Genomic DNA, 20,042 nt, shown 5'->3' with positions numbered 1-20,042 from the left:
ATCCCAACCACTGCTGGCCCTGCTGAAAGACACTCCCTTTCTACTCCTCATCCGTATCTTAGCATGTGGGGCTCCTTTTCTTTGAATGAGAATAATTGCACTAGCCTAATATGTTTGGGATGGCTGCAAATCGGTATTCTTCCATGTTTTGAGGCAAAATGCAGCTTGATTTCCAGACCCGGCTGAAATATTGTGTATCATAAGATTCTAAATGAAGGGGGTTTTAAATTGAAAGCTACTAGGATGTTGTAACTAGAATCGATTTTCAAACTATTATATTTGTAAAATAATTTACTAAAAGCTGTTCTGTTGGGTCTGCAGGTCGGTTTTTGGCAGAAGTGACAAAACAAGTTTTTCAAGATCTTGCACAAAGCAAATACCAGGCATGAGTTCTTTGTATCTCTTATTTCTTATCATCACATACAGGTTTCCTTGCAGCATTGTTGATTGTTGTGAATGTGTTTAATACTAATTGGTATTATCTAGAAGCTGCACTCCACACTAGCAACAAACGCACGAAGAGAACCTCATGGTGACATATTTCATTCGCAATAAGCTAATTTTGTGAAATTCTTGTCAGGAAAAGATACTTAGAAAATGAAACTAAATTATTGTTGGTGTATTGTCTTTGGAAGTATATTCTAATGCAGTTTTAGACGAGGCATGCAAAAAGAAATGGGAATATTGAAAGCCCACTGTCTTTCTAGTAATGTTGCGTCTAGTGATCTCCTTTGAACTACCACCCCTTTGTGCTCCGCCCTCCAAAATACAAGAAGCTTTTCTAGAAATATCAACCATTCAAATCCAGGTATATTTCTTTCCACCAAATGATATAGTGTTCATAGGCCCAACTAAGATACTTCAAGAAGGCAATGTGTGCATCCTCCCATGAACACAGTCCTCGGAAAAAAGATATGTGGTGTATTGGATCCAAGGCATATACCATATTAAGCCCTTTTAATGTGCAAAGGCTCTTGGAGTTGATGGGACCTGATCTCCTATGCCCATATTTTTCAAAAACTTTTATTGAAAAAAGACCCAGAGACATTAACCTATCTAGGTAGAGTAGTCTTCTTTTATAGTCTTGAGAAGCAAAAACCCTTGGAACTAAGGAAGTTAAAGGAACTAAAGGAGGAGGAAGTGGAGGAAGAGAAAGTGAGGGAGGCAACTCACGAATAACATGTGAGATTGCAGGAGAGCTAGGACAACCTCGTAACATAACTTTAGGTTTCCATACGATGTTAGGTGTATGACTATTTTGGTAATGAGGAATGTTAAAGGGCTTGATATGAGATGTCCACATCAAAGGGTTCTTTTTAGAGGTTCTTATATTTTTACGAAGAGTTGATTTTCCTTCCAAATTAAAACCTCTTGGGAAGAAAGTGTGTAAAGTTCTCGTCCAAAACAATTCACGAGGACGAGCAGCCTTCTAAAAATCTTTGGCATTATTAAAATGGCCCTCTATATGCTCAATGGGAAAGCAACGAAAAGATTCGAAACCAGACTTTGCCATTGCCGCATATAAGGGTTTTGAATTCTCAATTAAGGAATTTTTCCTATGAACTTTTCTAGCTTCCCTAACATGTTCTTGAAAACGAATAAAAGCTGTCCTATAGGTTTGTCCTACCTAAAGCATATTACTACTATGTATGTTATAGACAACATAAATTACTTGTGTGGCATGAATAGGACTAATAGAAACAGAAGTCTTGAGATGCTTGTTTCTAAGATGTTTTAGTTTATTAAGAATTCTTATGTTATTATTAGTATAATGAGTGCTAACTAATAAAGCCTTAAAGTTAGGCCAATTAATGTTACCTTCTCCAAAATCATGAAGATTATTCATGTTTGACCTAGCTAAAAAGTTAAACCTTTCTCTATATATGTTTCTTCTAACTTTTTTGTTTTGATTTACCAAGCTAGATCCAACTAAATCACCTACCAAAGAGACAAGACCATCACTAGTATTTTCAATGTTGTTCGGTGAGGTCAAACGATTTAATATTGGGGAACTTGCTTGCACTCTCCCTGCCCATCCCAAGGCAGTTTCTCCCTTGCTATATCCCCTAACTCTAGCAGGAGCGAGACTAGCATGAGCCAGGAGATCGCCCTGTTGATCTATTGTTGGTCTAATATCCGCATATTGGCCTTTCAAGCAACTCGAGACTTGAACAAAAAATGTAGTATTCACCACAAAAAAAGAGTAAGGGTAGCCTACTAAGGGCATTTGCAACCACATTGTGTAAGGTTGGAATGTACTTAATGGTGATGTAAAGTTGGTCAAATATTCTATATGGTCTGCTTGTTAGGCATTCATAACTAGCCGAGTAAAAACATTAGAATGTTTATGATTGTCAACAACAATAACTTTGCCACTTGCATCAAGATTACTCCTTTTTCAAAGTTGGAAGCATCTATCATAACCTCAAATGAATGATTTGGATTGGCAATAGTCGTTAGCGTGTCCAAATAAGCGGGACAATACAATAGCCATGTCCAAGTGCTTAAGTTGTTGGAAACTATGCTAAGTTTTGAGTAGCTACCAAAAAGTCTTTTATATGTACTTTTTAAAAATTGAGACTAGGGTGTTACAATCTTAGAGGAAACCTTGGTATGATAGAAATTTGCCAACCCACCAGCTTTTCTCTTATTCTCACACTTCTTTGATTCGTCACTATTCCAGTAGCAATCATGAACATCCTTTGAAATTGGCCAATTATAGATTACCTCGATCTTTTTGGGATTAAATAAGATGCGATTTGAAGAAATAGCATGTTTCAATACTCCCAAGTTGGTTCAAAAAAGCCCACTTCTTTTAGTTAATGTAGAAGTGACTTTCTACATGAACATCTAAAAATATCACGGACATGTTGCTTGTGTTCAATTAGATGGACGTGGAAAGGGCCCATGCATTTAAAAAATGCTTCGTATAGTCATAAGTCTCATGCACGAAGATATGGTGGTGGCAATGCAAAAGCCAACCGCAATGCACTTGTGGTTTAAGCAAAGAAACTAAGACCTACAAGAAGAACAAGTGTCAATATAGGGAGGGTATGGAGCATTATGAGAATAAATGCAAGAAGAACATGGCACGCCGCACATCAAGGCCAAAGATGACAAGCTAGTACAATCCATGACACCTAAAATACAAATCAATCAACCAAATTCCAATGTTGACAAAGCAATTCTGTATTAGATCACCTCTTTACAATGGAGACTATATGTGATGAACAGCCAACTTGTGTTAACAATGTGCTTCAAGATGGTGCTATTTACTTGCAGCCACAAGCTGTGGCGAATGCTTTTCCAAATGAGTATTCTATGCTATCATTTGATGTCATAGTAGCTAGTCCTTGCTATGCGTGATGGAGTTTATGGTTTTCAATCTTATGAGTGACTCTCGTGAGATTGAAACTGCCTATGTTGTGTTTTTAGAGGATGAGTTTGGGAATGTTCCTGGTTTCATCTAGGTATATATCATTTGATGAAGAGGCATTGTAATTCTTTAAATGCACATTTAGGACAGCAATCAGGATGCTCTTTAATCTGATGAGCAGCCTACTCGATTAGTCCAATCTTGCCAGCATATAGGGTCCATGGCCAGCAGGTCTTCCACATCTTCCTATGTTCGCTCGACGCCCTCACTAGAGGACAGCGTCTAGAACAATTGGGTCGAGCGGTGCAGTCAGGTGATGGGAGGACAGCAGATCACTCCGATGGCTACCCATGTTGCCATTTGGCAGGACATCATCTTAACCTTGCATGCCATTTGGGAGCGCGGTACTCCAGGATCAAGAGTGACTATCGAAAGACAGAAGCATTTCTGCAAGACTTGGCTTTCAGGCGTCTTTTCCATACTTTCCGCGGGAGATATCCATTGGATGTATAGACCACTACCTTGGTTGCTAGCCCCAACTTCGGAGATTCCCTAGGCAGTGAGCTGGGTTCTCTAGGAAACAGGCCAGTTTATTTTCTGACAGGCCTTTGTACTTACCATCCTTAGCTCCTTTTGGAAGCTGAGTTGTATGGTGTTTTCCAAGCATTAATAGAAGTTTCCTTTTTCCACACAAAAAAGGATATCGTCAAATCCTTTGATGAGGACCAGGACCAGCATGCTCTACATGAGCAGCCTATGTATGAATTTTCCATGTTGCAACTAAGAGTAACTTTGTTTACTCTCAGACACTACCACTTCAGATTTATAGTTGGTATACCCAAATACTAGCAAACATATGATGAGCAGGAAAGATTGGTTTCAACCTTTAAAGCAGTACACAATTGCTGATCTAGAAGTTGAAAATGCCTGCAAACTGAATATCAAGGGAATGAAACAATTGCAATTTTGGCTTCATATGAAAAAAGTATAAAGTACTTTTAAAATGTCATATGTGACAAGTTCAAATTCACTATATATATATATATATATAAAATACAAATTCAATGGGAAAGTGATGAAGATTAAATATGCATGCCCTCAAAACCCCTCATTTCAAACCTTGGACTTAATGTCAAAGTTCTTTTTAAAACTTAAATACACTGTGGAAAACTTCTCTTTTGAGGATTTGAATCTAAATAAGCTCCATTGTATACAACTTAAAACTTTGTTGGATCGCTTCTTAAAAGTAAAAGCTTCTTTTCGAAGTAAAGAAGTTTATCTAAATAAGGAACTCTTGATTTGTATTTTTACTTCTCCCTCACTTGACAAGATAGGCTTAAACTCAATTTTGAAGTCTCCTAAAGTAATGGATTCTCTTCCTCATTTTGTGAGAAGAATTTGGAAGCATCCAGTAGTAGCTTGGAAGTATGTAAAAACTTTAGGACAAAAGGCTTTCAACTATGGAGACATAGGTAAAAGGCTTTTAGAGCATTCGAAATCTTCTATTCTTAGAGAACCTTGTTGTTGTAAAAGTAAGAGATTCCAAAGCTTTATTGATGCTGATTTGGGACATGTAGTCACAGCTGATACCTTAATTTTACTTTCTAGTAACTTAAGAGACCTTTTCATGAAAGACATGAAATTTCGATTATACTCTTTTAAAGAGTCTTGCCTTTTAAAAGCTATCGATAAGGGAATCTCAAAGTGTGTTTTGCAATTAGAAGAACGTTTAGGAGTTCAAAATATCTTATCAGAATGTTGAAGAAAGTTGCTTTGAAACTAGAAGAAGTCCCTTCGGTTAATTGCTCAAAGCAAAGTAATCGTCTTTCTAAAGAAGATGAAACTCTTCTTCAAAAATTCCATAGGAATTTTGTCATTTCTTATATGGACAAATGTTCCAATAACTTTGTTTTTATTTGCAAAAAGTTTTACTTAGAATGTCTTTTGAGAGAAGTAAACTCGCTTGCCAAAACTTACGCCCCTGTCTTAGTTTCTCAAAAGGATTTGATCGCAAAACATTCGAGTTTTTGCAAGTCTTCTGGGTTTGTTTGCAATCCAAGTATACCTTTTCTTTGTGCTGCTTGAGAGTTTTACAAAACTCCCAAAAAGCCAAGATTTATTGCAGCTGCTTGTGAGACTACTTTGACGGATGTCTCTAAATGGCTAAGCTACTACTTCAAAGCCATGTTGCCTAGTGTCCATGAACTTTGGAGGGACTTATTAAAGGAGGCAGATGTTCCCTCGTACTCAAGCTGGATTTTAAATGACTCTGTAGGAGTGATTCTTGTTGTAAAATTTTTTAATTCCTCTCGAAGCATTCAGGAAAAAGAGTCTCCTATTCTCCTTCAAACCTATGATTTTACCACGCTTTACACAAAGATTGAGTTGGAAGCTCTGAAGTTTAGAATAAAAAAGCTAGTGGCTAAAGTTTTCAAGCTGAGATTTGACAAAGATAGATGCAAAGTGCTAAAAGTTGAGAAAACAACCTTATGCTTTGACTTTTTGTGACTAAAAAATAAAGATCATGATATAGATTCTAAAAAGAAAAGATACACAAAGCTAGTAAGTGTGGAAGATGTTTGCTCTTGGATAGATTTTCTTTTAGATAATCTTTACATCACAATAGGTGATTCTTTGTTTCAACAAATTATAGGAATCCCCATGGGCACTAATTGTGCCGTCTTTTTAGCAAACTTTTATCTTTTTACTTATGAATTTGAGTTTATGCAACGTCTTATTTCTATCAATACTTGCCCTATCATTTTACATAAGCTTAGCTAAGCTAGGCGTTTTATAGATGATTTATTTGTACCAGATATTCCTAACTTTCAAGACTTTATGTACAAAGACGCTAGTGCTTTTGGAGAAGGAATCTATCCTCGTGACTCTTGTGAACTGAACTGCACTTCAAGAGGGGATTCTTGTGTTTTCTTAGGTCTTAGACTTTCTCAATCTACCATAGTATTAGAGGTTGATATATACAATAAACGTGAATAACCTGAATATAGTGGTTTACACATTATAAAAATGTCTCACATTGACTCGAACATTTTTGATTTGGCAAAATATGGAGTCATTTCTTCCTAATTCCATAGATTTTCAACCAAGGAGTCTTTTATCACTCAGTGTAGTAATTTGATCACTTTACTATTACACAAGAGGTATAGTCCAAGGAAAATAATGAAAAAAGTACTCACAATCTTAGATATGAAGTCTTTTATCTATGGTGTATCGGCCTTAGGTATGTTTAGAATGATTGAACATATGCTGAAAACAAAAAGCGGGGAGCTGAATAGACCGTTTTTCTTTTAGTTTCAAAAGAGAGTTTGTTTGAGTATGCTTGTGCTTTCTAAGTTAGAAATGTATTTTTGCCTCTTTGTGGGAAACGATACATAAGTGTAAAGGACCATTTAGCTTTTGATGTTTTAAATAAGAGTGAGTGAGAGAGAGAGAGAGAGAGCGTTATTCCAAAATTTTGGAAGATTTTGTTTCTTGACTTGCTTGTTTATTTTTTCTTAGTCACCTACTTCCTTTCTTCTTTATTTCTTGTTTTCTTTCTCTTTTGTTTATTTGACGTATTTTAGCAAGCTCTGGATTTGCCCAAGAGACTCCGCCGGTCTTTAGAAACCCAGTATAGCTGCTTATGCTTGGACACTGATAATGACATAAGTGTGCTTTGCTTCAGAGAAACTCAAATGCGGTACATAACCCAAACGGCATAAGAGTTTCATCCCATTTTGGCTCATACGAACCAACCGGCAATGCCATAAAGAAGTGCTTGGCTGCTCGGTTATTGCAACAACATGATCAAACACCCCTGATACATGTAAGGGATACAAAGTCCCACACTTGGCACCCCTGGCCAAAAGCATAGAGCCCTTCTGAATTTTCCAACTCTGAAAGCCAAAAGTGGTGTGAAAACCAGCATCATCTAGCTGACCCACTGAAATAAGACTCTTGGTCAACTTAGGCACATGTCTCACATGTTTCAAAACAAATGCATACCCATTTGTAAAAGAAAACTTTATGTCACCTCTCCCACTATGTCACGTGCATAGTCATTTCCAAGATGCACACAACCTGTCTTTTCAGTGTCATAAGTGGAGAATTATTCCATACCTTGCTTCTGCATCTCCTTCAGCACTGCAAATCTGATGTGGTCGAATCTTTCATGCCAAAGTCTGCTTGTGCCCACTCCAGCGGTGGCTGTTAGCTCATACAGGTTGTTCCTCCTTACTCCTGTGCCAACAAGATTGCCCGCACTATCCAGAATTTTTGCTTATGTCTTGTTGAACCTCACCTCATGGTCAAGGTCAATTATGGAAGCAACTGATAGCAAATTTCTCTTGATTTGTGGAACATACAGCACATTAGATAGTTGCTTAACATCTCCATTTACAGAAACAAATGAAACCGTACCTGTACCCTCAACAAGGCATTTTGCTCTGCACCCCAATTTTTATTCTTTTTCTTATCCTTTTGCCTCTTTTTAGCTTGTAGCAATCCTTTTTCATATGGCCCTTCTTGCCACAGTGGTAACACTTAATGTTCCGTGCCCTGGATTTGCTACGAGACTTCCCTCTTTCTTGGGACTTTCCCCTGAACTGTGATCTGTTCCTTTGCACATTTAAGGCTGCATCCTGCTTGTTGCCATCCATAGACTTCCGTCTAATCTCCTCGGTCAACAAACTACCCACAACATCATCAAACTTCAGTACTCCACCAGGTGCACAGTTACTGACAGCTGTACGGAAGGTATCCCATGAGGATGGCAATGAACATAAGAGAAATATTGCCTTAGTCTCAGCATCAAAATTCATCTTCTGAGCTTGAAGCTAGCTGAAAATAATATTGAATTCATTCAAGTGAGAAGCAATGGAGACCCCTTCCTTCATCTGCAGCTCAAACAACCTCTTCATGAGGTAAACTTTATTAGAGGCAGTTTTCTTCTCATAAGTGGCACACAGTTTCTTTCACAAATCTTCCGTAGTCTGCTCATTTACTACTGTGAAATAAACTGACTCTGCAAGATGAAGTCTAATAGTAGACTTTGCTAATGCATCCAACTCATTCCAATCATCCTCAGATATATTTGCAGGCTTAGCTTCAATACCTGCCAAGGGTTTAATCTGCTTCTTTTGAATAAGCACATCCCTTATCTTTTTTTCCACAAAGAAAATTTTGTCCCATTAAACTTTTTAATGCTGAAAAACTCCTTTTTAGACATGGAAGAGGATGCCATGATGCAAATGAAACAAAATCCCAAATGCTAGTACCTGCAAGAGAGAATCACACCAAATACCAGGTGCACCCAAATGTGTATGCCACAATAGAGTGAAATGTCACCAAAACTCAAAGCTCAAAGCATCAAAAGATACAACTGACTCATGTGCATGTACTATGCATCCATATGAGCAAATCTGGCCCAAAAGAAAATGCCAACTGCAATGGAAATCCAAAATGCCAATAAGTGCCAAATGGCTCAAGCATAAACACCGTCCATGGGCATATGCATCAATAATATCTCATCCAAGAGAGCATAACACTATCAGGGCATCATCTGCAATGTGTCAAAGCTGTCCCTCAGCATAAAATAGCATCCATGTGTAAAGTGGCCTATAAATCATCCACTGCAACCCAATGCACACCACGAATGAGCGCACACGGCTCAAACTGCAACCAGAGTGAATTGCATAAGGTATGCTCAAGAAATCATGGTCCCACGGCAATGACCGCTACTGAAAATAGAAATTGAGATGCCTCAAAACATGGACGCCATTGCATAATTGGACTCAGCAAGAAAATCTGCAAATATCTCTCTTCTGCTAGAACTCCAAAATCCTAACCGATGAGTGAGAAATGGGAGTCAACACTTATCTAGTGCTATGTGGCATAAATCTAAGGTTTCAAAACCTTAGAATGAAAAATGCATAATAGAGAGATGAAATCCAATACACAGAGATCTATAACTGTGAAAATACTTTACCGAATCACGCAAGAACTGACAAGTAGGGGTTTTTAGGCGTCCGGAACACAATGGGACAGACGGTTTTGGAAACCGTGGTCTCAATCACTGGGTTCAACACGGACTGAAAAACGTTTTTGAAAACAGAACTGTTTGTAAACCCCACCGGAGTGCGAATGATGAGTAACATAAAAGTTTTAGGACCTCCTGAGTCCACCGGAACTGACAGATCTGCAAATGGTTGCTCCAAACTTGAGTTTCAACACCCGGGCAGAAAAACGTAGGAACTGACACAGTGAGTCAAAAATCCAATGAAATGATCCCAAATTCAAGAATGAAGGTGTTTCCAAGCTCCCGAAGTGAAATGGACACCAAAAGCAAGCAATAGTTGCCTCTACAAGTCAATACGAAGTCTCTGTCGTTAAACGGAAGAGGGAAAAGCTTAAAAAATGAATTTTTCTTTGAAAACACTTAACAGGCTCTCAAAACCACTTCGCAAAATCAAAGTGACTTTTCCAAAGGTTCCTTCAAGATCTTTGCGCACTCGGATGCAAGTAAAATCACCCACAAAGCTTCCCACAGAGCTTCTCCTTCCTTCCACAGAGTTGCTGAGCTTCCAGGCATTCATGCATGCTCAGTTAGATCACCCGGGCTCTGATACCAGTTGAGAGTACTCTCAACGGAAGTAAGAACGGAAGAGGGAGAGAGAGAAACAGAGAGCCACACAAGTTTTGGTGGGTGCAGAACACCCTAATTTTCTTTTTTATTCATTTATATATGTGTTTGAGTATTGTACATAACCGGGGCAAAGGCACAGTGACCTTTAGCCCCCACAGAGATTGTACTTGCATATGTACCTCATGACAAGGATATTCGATATTTGTTGTTGGAAGAGCAGCATGAGTTCCATTTGCAGCCCATCCAAGCATCAACAAAATATACATGTTGCTTAGTGCATACTTACTATTGTTCTTACATGAAAATGGAAGTGATAAAAATGGTTACATCTTGTTTGTTTGGCTAATAAATTAAGGCAAGTCAAAAGACTACCATCAAGACTTCTTACGCCGTTTCCTAAACATGGAAAAGCATCTTATAGCTGCTTATGCTTGGGCACTGATGACGACATAAGTGTTGCTTCGCTTGCTAAGTATGTCTTTCTTTTGTTTTTTATAAAAGTTTTTGTTTACCTCTTTTTTCTTCTCTTTCATTTTCTCTTTTATTTTCTGTGTAGATTTTTGATCTTTAGAACAACAGAAAATCTAAATTTGTATGATTGGACTTATTCTAGTCTTACAAAGGTATATAGATTTGTCTTCAGAACAGAAGATTTGTTGGTCTTATTCCTACACAATATGTATTTGCAGTATCGAGATTGTACTTGCATATGTACCTCATGACAAGGATATTCGATATCTGTTGTTGGAAGAGCAGCATGAGTTCCATTTGCAGCCCATCCAAGCATCAACAAAATATACATGTTGCTTAGTGCATACTTACTATTGTTCTTACATGAAAATGGATGTGATAAAAAGGGTTACATCTTGTTTGTTTGGCCAATAAATCAAGGTAAGTCAAAAGACTACCACCAAGACTTCTTACGCCGTTTCCTAAACATGGAAAAGCATTTCCATGGATTTGTAGCTTACAAAAAGAGTGCTCAAGCGCAAGACATCTCATGGTCATTCACACTCCAAGATTTTTGACTTGATGGTTTAATGAAAGAATAAGTCACTTCAAGATTCCTCCTTTGAGGCTTTGGGCACAATGTTGCTCTTTAGTTCAGCATATCATCGATAGTGTGACGGATTGAGTGAAAGATTCAACCAAGGATTGAAAGAAATATTGCAATACTATATCCTATCAAGACTATCGTCTTGGAAAGAGTATTTTTCACTCATTGAGTTTGTGTACAATATTAAACCGTTGCACATTGCTATAAGCGTGGCTTCGTTCGAAGCAACTTAGGGACACACCTTAAAAAATTTGATAAACTTTGTACTACAACTTAGAGGGGCTATAGTTGATCAAATTGCTTTAAGAAAATCAAGACGTCCAATCGCAAGTTAGGGATCACATGAGCACATTGCAAGAGGGTTTAATGTTACGGCAACAAATGCAAATGTTGTCTCAAGTTTTGACGGTGACATGGTGTCGTAGCTCCACATCATGACAAAACAACGCATCCATGTTTTTAAAATTGCAGCCATGATACTACAGATCTTTTTAAATCTTATATGCATATGTTTTAGGTGATGAAGATGTTCCAACGTTAGTTGTATATGTTCTAGAAGTCCAAGATGATTGCACTCTTATTTAGAGTGCATTTTGGACTACCAACAATGAGAGACATGATAGTAACTCATCATCGAGGTCTCGTTCAGTGGTTCATATTGACAATTTGATGCTACTTGGTAGATAGATGAGAATATGTTGCAGCCTCTCTCTCTCTCTCTCTCTCTCTCTCTCTCTCTCTCGCTCGCTCGCTCTTTCTCCCTCTCTCTCTCTCTCTCTCCCAAAAAATAAAATCACCCAAGCTAGGCTAGGAGCTAGGATTAAGAGGATGTAGGTCACTAGCCTATTGGACACAACCAATTTTGCATGAGGAGTCTAGGGTTGAATAGACCCAATCGAGGACACATAAAGAGTTGAGGAAGGACCACTCAACAAGAATCTGTAATAACCACCATTCAAGGCTAAACATGTGGTCTTGGAAAAAGGGAGTTACTTTGAAAGGGGCTAGAGTCACGTTTTAGAAGATAAGGCTTCCCCTCTTGTAGGAAATAGGGATATGTGGCCTGTGACCATCGATCCCTGCTTTTTGCTTTTTAGGTTAGAAACGGGGTTCTATAGTCCTCACCAAGCAACTTTGTTGGTGAGACTGGTTGATGCTGGTGATGCAGGGTGAGTGTTGCTTCTTTCAGTCCCTTTCTCAACGTTTAACTAAAAAATTTCACAATCCACCCTCAAGGTTCGACTTGAACAAGGGCTTAGGGGAGCAAAGACAATACACAATCTGACAGAGTGATTGTACCATTCTTCTAAGGGACCAAAGACAACACACAATCTGACAAAGTGATCTGGTGCCAATCTGAGAAAGTGATCGCACCAGACTTCTAACAAGGGTGAGCCATGTGCTTATAGATTTGACCAACTTTATCAATTCCCAAAAAGAACTTAAGATAGAATCTGTTCTTTTGTATTAAAATTGAGGAATGTCCATCTTGCCTATCAAAGGCCTAGATTGAGAGAAGCGAATGCCAGAGTATTTCAAAGGCTGCAATGTAACAGGGTTCTACTTCTAGTATTAGTTTGAAAGGGGTTGTGGTTTGTCTTATATGATGAGCTTGAAGGGTCACTTGAACTTTGGGGATTTGATTTGATTGATTTGTGTGTGACATGATCTACGATGTCAGTCGTTGAAGAAGATCAATGTATTCCTAAAATGAGCAAAGACCAAGAGGAGATCCATGCTGCAATAACCCAGGTCAAAAACCTCTTGTTCACAATGAGGTTGACTAAGATTGGGCATTCTAGAGTTTTTGTGTTGAATCAATAAGGGTTCTCTGCCTGGGTAGCCCCCCTAAAATGATTGACTTGTGTTTGTGTGTGAGTCTTGATTCTATGAAACACGCTTGAGATATCCTTTGTGTACCCTAGTTAGGAGTTAGGAGGGGTGATTTTGATAATTGTCTCAGCTATTGGTCACAAGCTGATTGAGGGGATAGCTGTTGCACAGGAGGTGCGCACAATGAGACCGCTTTTTGCAATATTGCGGTGGAGTTGGAGACCGGTTACATTTTACCACGGGCCTCACCATTCTTTGCTCCAAGGGGGTGTTTGTTGGGGTATTGCGGAGTTTATTGGGTTTAGTTTATTGTGAATGGGGTTGTGGTTTGTCTTGTGTGAGCTTGAAGGGTCACTTGACCTTTAGGGATATGATATGATATGATTTGTGTATGACATCAGCTATGATGTCAGAGGGATTCTCTCAACTGACATCATAAGTGATCTATGTGTGGGGAAGACAAGGCATCTTCTGCCTATGAAATGAGGCATTGTGCTTGCTATCAACATCAATCAAGTTCAACTGTTGCCTCAGCCATGTCTCCATCTTTCCAACTCTCTCCCTCTCTCCATGTGACTTTTACAAAGAATGGCATTTGATTGATCACCCTTTCCCAGCTAGGGCCTCAGTTGATCAATGGCGAATACACAAGTGCTCAGTGGACATGAGAGCAGCAGACCAGATTGGACGGCAGGCAGCCGTATGAGGGCATTTTAGGCAGAAGAAGGAAGTTGCTGAAGTGGCTTGCCCATGATTGAACTTGCAGTAGAGGCTGTAAGATAGGGAATGTACTTCTGTAGAGGTTTGCTTCAGCAGAGGTTATTTGCAGGTTCAGAGTACAAGCTCTTTACAAATTCTTTTGTTACAGAGTAACCACTGGCAGGGAATGAGGCTGAAGCAACCTTTGGAGCAGCAGATGAGCTGACTGGCAGGATGAACTGAGTAGGCCTGGTTCGAACCATCCAACAGGACACAGGGAAATGCTAGAAAAATAGCACTATGGGCAGGAAAACAAAACGAGTGGTGGCAGGAATTCAGCAGGCTATGGCTTCAGACGAGGATGTGCATAGGGGATGAGGACTGCTGGAGCAGCAGATTGCTGCGCAATGAGCAGGTATGCAGCAGATCACAAGTTACTGGAGTGGTTCAGTGTTCAGCGTGGGAATTGTTACTGGAACGAGGACCCTGGGAGTCTTTTATAGGGGAGGTAGGGCTCTTCTTGCAAGGTTGATTTAGTGCTTATTAGGGGCTCGGGTCTTTCATCGTTGATTTCAAAAACATGCCTTTTTGAAATTGTGCCTTCCAGTGCTTCTTTAAAGTGAAATGTTGCCTTCTTGAGCTCTTTGACATGGTAGGTTCAAGTTCGGAAAACCCCTAATTGAATTCGTTACTCCATTTACTAAAAATAGTAATGGAAAAAAATTAAAGTGCAATTGAGCTCCAATGCACTACCCAAGCTATGTGCAGGTCCAGTGCCTCGTACACATCCTTGGACCATCCATGTCATTGGTGAGAAATAGCATGTCGAACAATTTAAGACCATGGCCCATCAATCATCTGGAACTCAGTAATTCTTTAAGAGCTTTCTGATAGGGCCTTCTTCTCTTTGAAAATGACATTGTGGTGAAGCATTATCCCACTGACTCAAAATAGTAAGTGAGCATTCTTTGGTCGAATTGATTTCTTCTTTGAAGGGTGGATCTGGCCTTCCCTGGGCACTACTGGATCTTTTTTACTTTGGTGAAGTAAACTGCATATCGTATCAAATTTGATCAAATTAACTCTAAAAAATTAGTGCCAGGATTTAGGGATGTAGAGTTGTCAAGACGGTTAGGTTTAGATAGTCTGCATACTCCTATAAAAGCATGACGTAGCGTTAACACACTGGGTGCACATAAACGAGTCCTATTGTAAAGGATGCAATTCTTGATGAGAGAGTGCATTGTAACGCTACAAGTAGAAGTATCCTTTTCACGAAACTTGTGCCTTTTTGGAAGTGTTGCAGCTCTTGTGCAGGATTGTGCCTCATGGAAAATGTTCATCAAAAGAGCATAGCCTTTCACAAGTGTGCATCTACGGAACCATCCACAAATCTAAGGCCTAGGAAAGAAATTTATCATAATGTGTGACATTCCCTCCCAGTCAAAAGAAGACCTTGATGGGGGAAAAAAAGACCAATGTAGAGTGAATCAAAATTGGTGCTGAAAATAAGAGAGAGGGAAGGAGGGAGGGAGATGTTGTTTGATCATATGCTCTTCGTGTGGAATGTTTATTCTATTGTGTGGAACTTTTATTCTATTGTGTAGAACTTTAATTCTATTGCAATTATTGGTTACAGATGGCAGAGTATAGGATTTCAATATATGGAAGAAAGCAAAGTGAGTGGGATCAGCTAGCCAGCTGGTTTGTAAACAACGAGCTATACAGTGAGAATGTAGTTTGGCTTATTCAGGTGTGGTGTTATAGTTTTGAATTTTAAGCTTTGGTGTTCCTTCTCTATTGTTACAAATATGTATCATTATTTTAGTTGGCTTGGAATAAGAGTGAGGAAGCATGGAAAATGGATTTATTACTATGATTATGAACATATTTGCTCAATGCTTTGACATGAGTATCAATATTCTAGTTAGCTTGGAATAAGAGTGAGGAAGCATGGAAAATGGATTTATTACTATGATTATGAACATATTTGTTCAATGCTTTGACATGAGTATCAATATTCTTTCCAAGGACATGATGTACAAGGATAAGCAAATTTGTTGTTTGTGAAATGATTTGTGCTTGCCCTTTCGTTGTCAATTCGGGAAGATAGCATGCTATGTTATTCAAGCTTATTATAAGCAAATGCGCTTTTGTGTACATAGACAAGGTCTAAGATTCAGTTGGGTAGGGCTCCAGAGCAGATGCAAGTGTCTGATGTTATGAATTATAGTTACACCCATAACTCCTTTCTCCATGCATGTGTTTCATTTATAATTGTTTGCGAATTCTAGACCCAAATATTTGTACGATGAAACAACCTCCAATTCTTTCTTTTTAAAAGCAAAATATATATGCCAATGATCATGATCTTTGTCTTTGCAATGTTATCTGCATTCTTGAGTGCTTACAAAACCGACTTAGTGCATCCAAGTGTCTTTGTAGGATATTTTATCTTTTGCAAAGAGAAATACATCATCTGCATATAACAGCAGAAGTAGGGGCATAACCACCTTTCTGTACTCCCTCTTCATTGTGATATTTCATCCATTTCATCATTGAGTAGACCATAGAGAGTCGATGAGAGCGGACATCGTTATTTGATGCTTACATAACAGCTTATGATATTTTTTCCTTTGAGTTTGATCCGTCTATTAATGGCCTTGCCACTTCAGCTAATACCTTTTCATATAACCTGAACGTGGCTCCTCTCAATTCTTGGGGTATTTTGAGTTTCTCTATTCTTTCTTGCAGAGTACAGTGTGAAATGCTCCCTTGAAGTGTACGAAACAGCAATATTAGGCCTTGTTCTTTCCCATACCTCCTTCTGTTGAGCTCGTACTGTCACTAAGCGGAGGACTGTTTGAGAGAGAGAGAGAGAGAGAGAGAGAGAGAGAGAGAGAGAGAGAGCTCCCATTTTATTTGACTGTGGTGCTGCTTTGTTCTTTATTCCCCAGCTCCCTCGGCTGTACAACGTATACAAAGAAATGGGAATAGCTCACTCATTTCAAAATATGTTGGACAATGTTTTTATTCCTTTGTTTGAGGTGACTGTTGATCCTGGATCTCATCCCCAGCTGCATGTGTTTCTTGAACAGGTATGGTTTGGATGTCCTGAATTCAATAGATACTAAAATGTTGCAGTTTGCATTTAGTCTGAGCATGGAGAATGGAACAACGGGTTTCAACTAGAAAACTACCTAATTCTTGAACAGTGGGGGATTGATTGATGGCTAATAGAATAACATCATGTTAGTATCCTCTTTCTTTTTTTTTGAGTGAGGAAGTTGGGGCGCCCGGGGGGGGGGGGGGGATTGTGCATGAAACAGTTGTTGACTTAAGCATTTCAAATTACAAAATATTTATACTGAGAAAGTCAAGAGTATGGCAGGTTGTGGGTTTTGACATCGTTGACGATGAGAGCAAGCCAGAAAGACGACCTACAAAGCACATGGCTATTCCTGCCAAATGGGATATTATATTTAATCCTGCATATTCTTACTATGCATATTATGTTTATGCCAATTTGTGTACCTTGAACAAGGTAAGTTGTGTTACCAGGGTCCTTGTTAAAGCTATACTTAGGAAAGTTGAGTGTGCAGCTGTTATTTTCCATGCTGATTGCTGACATTCTATAATTTCAATGAAGCTTCGTGAATCTAAAGGAATGACGACAATCAAATTTCGGCCTCACTCTGGTGAGGTAAGATGGTTTGATTTCACGAAAGTGGATATGCATCACAGAGCTCTTCATTCCTGAAGATTTGGTTCATCACTTTTCAATTATGGGTTGTCATGTCATGTGGAAGTTTCACAATGGCATAAATATATCTTTTTCTCATGTATCATTGCAGGCAGGTGACCTAGATCATTTAGCTGCAACTTTTCTTCTCTCACACAATATAGCGCATGGAAACAATCTGCGGAAGTCTCCTGGTCTCCAGTACCTATATTACTTAGCCCAGGTGTTGTTCTTCTACCTTTCCTAAAGACTTGAGTGAGTTTATGTAGGTTCTTGGTGTGTGGAGCACAATTGCAGCATTGATATGGGTTTCATCTGTTGTTGTCTTTTGCAGATTGGCTTGTGTATGTCTCCATTAAGCAACAATTCACTTTTCCTTGATTATCATCGGAACCCTTTCCCAATGTTCTTTGCTCGAGGGCTTAATGTTTCTCTTTCTACAGATGATCCTCTGCAGATTCATCTAACTAAAGAGCCACTTGTTGAGGAATACAGCATTGCTGCTCAGGTACAAGCTCGTGGTCATCTGTAATGTCAGAAGATGAGAAATGTAGATATACACGCAATATGTAGATTTTTCTGAGACAATGTTTATTGATTAAAGTGAGTAACCACATATAACACCAAAATAGCTTATCTTAAGAGTGTTCACCAGGCAAATCATAGTGATAATGCTTGCAAGCCTTTTAATTAACAAGGCATGGTTTGCTGGTTGCATCTTCTTGTACATTAATGTTCATATATGTTTTGGACTGGTTGGTTGCATTTTCTTGTGTACATGTTCATATGTTTTTGGAGTTTCTTGAGAGGGGCTTCACCTATATTAATTTACTGCATTGAGTGGAGTGTTTTCTTACAGTGGTATGTCATACATCTAAGTGTGGTGTCCCAAAGTCCCAAAGTGTTGCCATTGACAACTGTAAAAAATGGCTCGCCACAAAACTTCTCTGGATTGACCACTTCTTGGCTTTTGTGGCTGTCAGGTCTGGAAGTTAAGTCCTTGTGATCTATGTGAGATTGCACGCAATTCAGTATATCAATCAGGCTTTTCCCATGCATTGAAGGTAGAGTTCGTGACACATGTTACTATGTTTCTTGTGAAAAAAGTCCAAAAATTTGAAGCTCAAATTTTGTATATTTAGTCTAATTCATGTTTTAAAACATGCAGTCACATTGGGTTGGAAATAATTATTACAAGCTAGGTCCCCAAGGGAATGATGTACACAAGACAAATGTACCACATATGCGTGTAGAGTTTCGACATGAGGTAAACGTTTTTGGAATTGTATTGTGCACAGATGTTGTCAGAACTAGTGTGTTTGCATATGGCAGCAACAAGTACTAACACAGCAGGGATGACAAGTACTAGGTTTGATGATAATTTTTGGTTATAGGTGTGGAAGGAGGAACTGCAATATGTGTATCTGGGACCAGCACCAATTCCAGATGAAATAGAGCCTTGAGAGATTATGCGGTTCTTTTCATTGACAACTGCGGCCTCTTTCTGTGTTAAAGTCAGTGGCCAATTTTTCCGTAATGCTTGTCTTTAGCTTTTCCAACCAGTAACTTACGCTTAAAATTGCATTGCAGCTCAAGGGGTACTAGGTACTTGGAATCACTTTTGCCAGTGTTTCATGCGGTAAAGCATGCACTGGCAAGTTCATCAGTGGGTATCCTGTTCCAGTAGACTACCCTTGTCACATACACCAACCCCAGTTACACACGTGTGCGCATGCGTACACTCTCTCTCTCTCATGCGCACACAAAAAATGTCCAAAATCAAATGTTCTGGAGCTTTATGTTCATGGGGCCTTCATAGAAATATGAAAGTTTTTATATATTGGAGGGCGATATTTGTATGTATGCAGAGCAGCAGCCTAATTATTTCTTTTTACTGATGTGTCCGAGTGGCCTGCCACATGATTTTGTTAGAGATATTACATTGCCAGCGGTGTTTCTTTGCCAGCTAGAGGTCTTCAATATGGAGGTTGCCAAACCTAGGATTTTTTAACCCTGGCATGGCTATTCGAGGACAAGGAAAAAATCCTTGCCAGAATTTTCGCAAGTGAACATGATTCTGACAACAGATCAGAGAGGAAGGAGAACAACAGGCCATGTTGTAGCTATTGAGGGTCTTGACAGGTCTTTTGTAATATCCAGAGTTCATAGTGAGGCAAACAAATGTGAACCACCATTTTACTTCGCTGTGAGCATTGGAAATGTTGCTATTGTGTGAAGAGCTAATATAAGCTTTTTGGACCTATGTTGTAGCCACTTGCAGACCCAAGGAGTATGTTAACTTACTATAATACCCTTGTTGCCTGCCTTGGTAGTCAAAACACTTCTGGTGTCTTGGCCCTGTGGCCAAAAGCATTGCATAGCATTGAATCATATTTCTGTTGAAGGCGTTCTATACAGGATCAGCATTTGTTTGATCATTGACGATTTTATGATTGCACGTATCATTATCACAAGCACATGTTTTTTACCTCCCCCTTTTCTCTGCCATGCATGTAAGATCGCTCCTATAGTAAAAGACCATTGTGAAACACGATGTCCCACAACAGCACACAATAACAATACATAGTGCAAAGCATCTCATTAAAAAAAACTAGCCTATAAAGAAAATAGACTCTTTGCAGTGCTATTGTAAATGCGTTACAGCTAGCTTAAGAGGAAAGCATCTTTTATA

General features: G+C 39.0%; 1 protein-coding gene across 6 annotated transcripts in view; it reads left to right on the top strand.

The window, feature by feature from the left end:
* Window positions 1-19,749, top strand: part of FAC1 (AMP deaminase, putative / myoadenylate deaminase) — a 55,581-nt gene extending 35,832 nt beyond the window's left edge. For 4 of the 6 annotated variants that reach the window (XM_087398054.1, XM_087398052.1, XM_087398056.1 and 1 more), the window contains exons 11-21: window positions 322-383; window positions 15,248-15,361; window positions 16,566-16,706; window positions 17,000-17,152; window positions 17,258-17,311; window positions 17,463-17,573; window positions 17,685-17,858; window positions 18,334-18,414; window positions 18,519-18,617; window positions 18,745-18,864; window positions 18,941-19,749. In XM_087398054.1, coding sequence (XP_087254180.1) covers window positions 322-383; window positions 15,248-15,361; window positions 16,566-16,706; window positions 17,000-17,152; window positions 17,258-17,311; window positions 17,463-17,573; window positions 17,685-17,858; window positions 18,334-18,414; window positions 18,519-18,617; window positions 18,745-18,813 — 1,058 coding nt within the window. In that variant the 3' untranslated portion in view covers window positions 18,814-18,864; window positions 18,941-19,749. Of the gene's footprint in view, window positions 1-321; window positions 384-15,247; window positions 15,362-16,565; window positions 16,707-16,999; window positions 17,153-17,257; window positions 17,312-17,462; window positions 17,574-17,684; window positions 17,859-18,333; window positions 18,415-18,518; window positions 18,618-18,744 lie in introns of all 6 variants that reach the window. The other 2 variants (XM_087398055.1, XM_087398053.1) reach the window with 2 other exon arrangements.
* The last annotated feature ends 293 nt before the right edge of the window (window positions 19,750-20,042 follow it).

Source organism: Dipteris shenzhenensis, chromosome 27, assembly GCF_047967505.1.
Source record: "Dipteris shenzhenensis isolate YYH24624 ecotype China chromosome 27, Dip_SZ_1.0, whole genome shotgun sequence".
Classification (NCBI taxonomy): Eukaryota; Viridiplantae; Streptophyta; class Polypodiopsida; order Gleicheniales; family Dipteridaceae; genus Dipteris; species Dipteris shenzhenensis.
This window is presented reverse-complemented; position numbering and strand designations above follow the sequence as displayed.